The sequence below is a fragment of the Histoplasma capsulatum genome, genomic scaffold (assembly GCF_000149585.1).
Source record: "Histoplasma capsulatum NAm1 scaffold_2 genomic scaffold, whole genome shotgun sequence".
Taxonomy (NCBI): Eukaryota; Fungi; Ascomycota; class Eurotiomycetes; order Onygenales; family Ajellomycetaceae; genus Histoplasma; species Histoplasma mississippiense.
This window is the reverse complement of record NW_001813981.1, coordinates 3,580,425-3,586,025: the sequence shown is the minus strand read 5'-3', so window position 1 is coordinate 3,586,025 and position 5,601 is coordinate 3,580,425. Positions and strand designations below refer to the sequence as shown.

Sequence of the window (5,601 nt, the reverse complement as noted above, 5' to 3'; positions counted from 1 at the left end):
GTGGTTGTGAGCATCGCGGCAGTGTGTATGTTGCTGTTACTGGGAAGTTGATATAAAAACCAAGGTGATGTCGTGGACTTGAGTAGCGTTCCCGTAATCCTGGAGCAAATCAAATTAGCATGTTTTTGACATATGCTTCCCGCATACTAAAATTCTCTTTTACTTACCAACCGGCCGCAACTTCTCAAGTCTCGTAACAGCACAGTCTTCAGTCTGAAACGCCATCTCCATCTAAGGAATGAACTCGTGGTCATGACGGAAAATCGTACGAGAAATCGATAATGCAATGCTAACGACGCTAGAGCATATCAAGATTTCGGGAAAACGTTGAACCGGGTTTGGGGAGCACATGAATCAAGCAGACAAAACAGTTTTGCCTGGGTGGCTCATCATCAATCATCAACAAAAAATCCACGACGCCTGTGTTGATTGGGACACAAAGTTCCAAGAACCTCTTGAGGTGGGTAAAGCTTGCGTCTCCGTATCTGATAACGACTGCCGCACATTTCGTGTAATTCTCAGGGATCGCAAGACAAAGCCCATGATTATGAGAGTATGTGATGCACATACGGATACAGACCTCTCATTTTCTTGGTAGACTAGTTAACTGGGAGTGAGTGTTCCCTACTTAGCTATGCCAAGACCAATTACCCCATATGGACAAATCACATGACCAAAATATATGGATACTTCTGAATCGCAATCCAAATGCAAATCAAGTTTATTTGATCACAAAGGAATCTTCGGGGTTTAATACTCAAATTGTCATCATATGTCCCATGATGGTTTCACTGTTCTCAGAGACCCCCTGAACACCAGACATATATCACATGTTGCCCCCTTCTTTCCCTTCGAGTTCATCAAACAACACGGTCGGTTAAGCCGTGTATATAATGGTAAGTTAAGTCCTACTCCTCCCCCACTGTTTCTCAAGTCCGGTAGCCAGTCCAAACTACTGTTACTGCGGTTGACTGATCGCACCTTTCCCCCACTCTCTTCTATAGGGCAAGCGCAAGAAGTCCAGCCGCAAACCGGCAGCCCCCAAAAAGGCAAGTCAATGAACGCGCAGTTTCGCGTTTGCCGGCCACCTAATTCGCTAACTGTATTGCAGAAAGAACCCCTCCAAACCACGTTTTCCTGTCTATTCTGCAACCATGAGAACTGTGTAATAGTGAAACTGGATAAAAAATTGGGTCTTGGGAATTTGTCCTGCAAAATATGCGGCCAGCGTTTCCAGACCGGCATCAACTGTGAGAGAGCATTTTCCATTTTTGCTGCTGGTCTATTCGTACCTCTACTAATCAACTTCGATCATGACTCTAGATCTCTCAGCCGCCGTCGATGTGTACTCTGATTGGGTCGATGCCTGCGATGCTGTTGCTAAGGACGCCGCTGCTGGAAATGATATCGGTACTACTATACGTGGAGCAAATGAGGGATCTCCAGGACCGGTAGGACGCGGGACTGAAAGGGAGGAACTAGATCAGGCTGAAGCTGACCTCGATGATTATTGACAACGAAGAATTGTTTGGCAATCCCCTGCTTCTTACCCAGCCTGCTAAAATCGCTTTGCGATTCGGGTACTCATCCCTTTAAATTACGTTGATGATAGTTCGGCTTACTCTAGCTTGAAGCGTCATGTTATAATATAGGATTGAATTGGGATTCGGAAAAATCCGGTATATATAGACTCCGTAGTGTGGATATTTTGCGACTGAAAATAAAAAATGGTTCAACCAGCTTTGCCTTCTCAGTTCCCACGCAAACAGCTTCCACACCTCCATTTGTTCTCCAACCGAACCAAAAGGCTGCGATGACACACGCAAAATGAAATGTGCCGAAATTGCTCTGTAGGAAAGTTATTGATTGGCAGGAACCAATGATGGCTCCCTCGTATCATGCGACTTTTGAGTAAATTAAATTCATTGATCTTCACTCCTCCTACAATGTGTAGTATCGGTCCCCCGAAGTCACCGAGCCCCGGAAATAATATACCTGTTTTTGAAGTTAGATATAAGCGGACGGTCAATAAATGCAGAAATAGCCCTTTACTGACTTCTTTTCGTCGAGCCCTTGGTCGATAAATGCGGTGACTACTCGCAGTTTAGGGTACTTCTGAGCAAAGTCGGCAACCCCCGAAGGACTTGCGATGAGATTTAAGAAAAGGATTCGATCTTCAGGTACACCTTTTGATTTCAATACATCAACCGCCATCGTGGCCGAGCCACCTACTCTAGTCATTAGCACGAATTGCGTTAAAAGATCATTCGCAGAGTGTTCTGTACCAGTTGCAAACATTGGGTCCAGAAGTAGCACCCATCTGTTTGCGATGTCCTTGGGAAGTTTCTCATAGAAAAGCTTAGGTTGCCATGTATCGTCGTCTCTTTGTATCAAGATCTTTCCAATGCGAACGGATCTGCAACAATCACGCAAACCTTGTTCCATAGCTTCTCCTGCTCTCATAATGGACACACCGCATATTTTCCCCTGGAATCTGACTCCAAGATATGACCGACCAACTGGGGTGGTTACTGACTGCTCAACGACGGGTAGGTGATTCAAGCCTTCTTCCACCAGCAAGCGTATGATCCTGTTCGAGTAAAATATGAAGTCTGCTCTGTCTGTACGAGTGTCCCTTATCATACTTTTATGGGCATTGAATTAGTCTTCGCACTGGGTTAAATGGCTAAATTGGGTACGGGAGGGGCGAAATTAACTTGCGTTAAAAGTGCAATTAGCTGAGGCGTTTGCGGGAGGACGTGGACATTATCGTAGTCGACACCCTGCGAGACCGTTGCTGTTGGTTTTTCTCCATCTGGTTTGTAGAGAGGACCAACGCCCTGGCAAGGCAATGGAGCACCTGCGACCTGCTGAGCCATAGTGTGATATATATATGAGGTACGGGGACGAGATGCGTCGGCTCGGAAATCTGGAGGAAGTATCCGAGTTAGGCACGGGCATCCAACGCCGTGGAAGAGTAACTCGCAGATGTGAAGACGTTTGTAGCTCTCGGTTTGGTGGCGGAGCGGGGGTCGGATGCAGAGGTCTCCTGCAAAATTAGCCATCAGCAACGCCAACACATCTCAGGAGGGGCTATTCCTGAAGAGCAGTCCCACCAGTTACCAGCCACGGCTCCGAATGATTCTCCGAAGCTGCCACTAATTCCTGTGCCCGGAGACTCAAGAGCCGCAGCTATCTCGCTGTTGATAATCAGCTTTTGGGCTCCCTCTATTCAGGCTTAAATAGAAACGGAACGCTCACGCTATTCAATCAAAGAAACAGTCTTAGTTACGGATAAGGGCCTATTGAATATACACAGAACAGATGTATGTATCCATGTATAGTTATTTCTTGACACAATGGACGCAGTGTTGTTTGGTTGTCCTCACCCAATCGCCGGAAAAATAACTAACTAGCTACGGAATAATTAACTAACTAACCGTGCCAAGCGCATCTCATTACCTATGCGCTTGGCACGGTTATCCAGTATTTAAACAGAAGTCGGTTGACTAACTAACAGTTGGCTTCCTGCTGCGCACACCTGCTGCGTCCACGGCCATCCATCCCTCCCCGTACTCCAAATCAGGTCGCCTTCTTTCCCTCTGATGCGCGAGGAAGACGACGCGCCGTGAACCCGAACCCCCGACGAACCCATTTCTCCAATAAATGCAGATGGCTGCTTGACGTTTTCACTAGATGGACAACCAATCTTCCGCCACCACCCTTCTGACTTTTTTGTTTGCCTCATTCCATCCTACCTAAGGAACCTCTTGCAGGGGATACTACAATTGAGTTATGGCGCCCGCTGCTAAAAGTGCAACGCCCCATCGCCAACTAATCACTTATGGGAAATCCTCGGTGGGTCCTAAGTACGATATAGGACCCAAATCGTCGCCTGCTCTGACTCGAACACAAGTCCCAGACCTCTCGCCAGAAGAACCTCCAAATCAGGTTTCAACGGCTCAGATCACAGTAGGGGGAGTCAGGAAAACAACTAAGGACGGAAAAGGTCATCGAGGTGCTGGCACGCTTCAAACACCCCGGCTTCCGAAACCGTCCAGGTCGAGTTTGCTACACCATCGAACACCAAACTATCGGGGTAGAAAACAATGGGTTTACGATATTTCGTCGTCGGGCGATGAGCAACTGCATGGGGATAATGAGCCCTGGCGAAAACGTAGAAAGATAGAAAGTCCGAAGGCTGAATGGGCTTCGAACGGATTCGAAGAGGCTGCTATGCCGAACCCAAAAAGCTCGACGAAGCGCGATATCCGACATGACAGCTCAGATTCCGACACAATCTCATTTAAGAAATCGTCTGTTCCGCCCGGGGAATCTAACCAAATCGAAGTTGTTATTCTGACACCAAAGAAGCCGACAGGGCGGCACCATGGAAACTCCTCCAAAGAGGGAACTATGGAGTGTGCCAATGCACTTGATGCCAACCTGCCCCGTCGCGCTAAAGATTCAACGACCCCAAATCCTCAAACACACCGCAGTTCGCGAAAAACCTCTGATTGTCTGTCGCGGCAACAGACTCAGCGGCCTTTGAAGCCTCTTACGACGAAGCTCCTAAGAGCAGGAAAATCAGAACAAGCTTCTACACGGAAAACATTTCCGTTGAATTCAAGGTACAAACCAGCGGCTTCTCATCCGGTTGCTGCTGAAGTCGGGGGCAATAAAACGGAGTGCAATGTAATTATGAGTACTACACCGTCGCGGAGAAGGATCGTAGATGCGTTGGGTACCACCGCCCGTGGCAGGTCAGAGTCTTCAACAATTGAATCCATAAGTGCTGCCTCCCGTGCCTCATCCGAGATATCTACTGGATTATCTGAGGATTCTACGTCATCTATATCTCAACTTCCGAACGTGTCTCACAGGATGCAAATTGATTCCCAAGCCGATTCTCCCGATCAGATACAGCAGTCCCAGTCCCAGGGAACAACCGGCCCCAAAGCTACCTATGCTCGACAGAGGTCATTCCTTTCTGCTAAGAGCATAACTGAGGATCTGATTTTGGACAATCTGTTCCAGCCTTCTGTTGCTCAGCAGTATGGGGCCGGCCACGGGACCGGACCTGGCGTTTCGAACCATGTGGCCTCAAAATCTACCTGTCCCCTTGCGACCCGAATGATTGGAGACGACGATGAGGGCAACTCCAATAGGGTAGTCCGAAACATCTACGAACTACGTCGTGCAGGCGAAAATGCTAGGTTTGAAGGGATCGTGGACGCAATTTTCGAAGACATTGAAGACCCTAATTCCTCGGCTTCACGGCGTTACAGTGGACTAATCCAGCTCTGTACAAAGCTGATGGATAACCAATTCACGCGGCGATTCTTGGCACATGTTTTGGAGAAACGGCTTGCAAAACAGGCTGGCCACTTGGACGACGCAATTTACACGTACCTAATTGCTTGTGCGTACGGGTTAATCTTGTCAGCAGGCCCTGTGTCGTCTGTTGTTCTACGTACCTGCTCCACGCAAGTGTTTAGAGTTATACCCAAGATGATAACTGACAAGTCTGATATCCTCGACATCTCAAAATTCGGGCCCGCTAGAACGTCCGAAGCTGTCCAATGCTCTCTGCGGGACTTC

At 47.9% G+C, this 5,601-nt stretch overlaps 3 protein-coding genes across 3 annotated transcripts; 2 read left to right on the top strand and 1 right to left on the bottom strand.

Annotated features, from left to right (window-relative positions):
* Nucleotides 1-349: 349 nt before the first annotated feature.
* HCAG_03119 (predicted protein) lies at nucleotides 350-1,514 on the top strand (the record flags this gene model as incomplete). Its single annotated transcript, XM_001542898.1, has 5 exons — nucleotides 350-460; nucleotides 523-553; nucleotides 1,005-1,075; nucleotides 1,112-1,250; nucleotides 1,324-1,514. 5 exons carry the CDS (start codon nucleotides 350-352, stop codon nucleotides 1,512-1,514), a joined length of 543 nt encoding a protein of 180 aa, XP_001542948.1.
* Nucleotides 1,515-1,970: 456 nt separating this feature from the next.
* Nucleotides 1,971-2,879, bottom strand: HCAG_03118 (uracil phosphoribosyltransferase; the record flags this gene model as incomplete). The annotated part of the gene is made up of 3 exons (XM_001542897.1): nucleotides 1,971-1,995; nucleotides 2,057-2,621; nucleotides 2,861-2,879. The coding sequence occupies 3 exons, from the start codon at nucleotides 2,877-2,879 to the stop codon at nucleotides 1,971-1,973; spliced, it is 609 nt and encodes a 202-aa protein (XP_001542947.1).
* Nucleotides 2,880-3,795: 916 nt separating this feature from the next.
* On the top strand, nucleotides 3,796-5,531 carry HCAG_03117 (predicted protein; the record flags this gene model as incomplete). The annotated part of the gene is made up of 2 exons (XM_001542896.1): nucleotides 3,796-5,422; nucleotides 5,527-5,531. 2 exons carry the CDS (start codon nucleotides 3,796-3,798, stop codon nucleotides 5,529-5,531), a joined length of 1,632 nt encoding a protein of 543 aa, XP_001542946.1.
* Nucleotides 5,532-5,601: the final 70 nt, after the last annotated feature.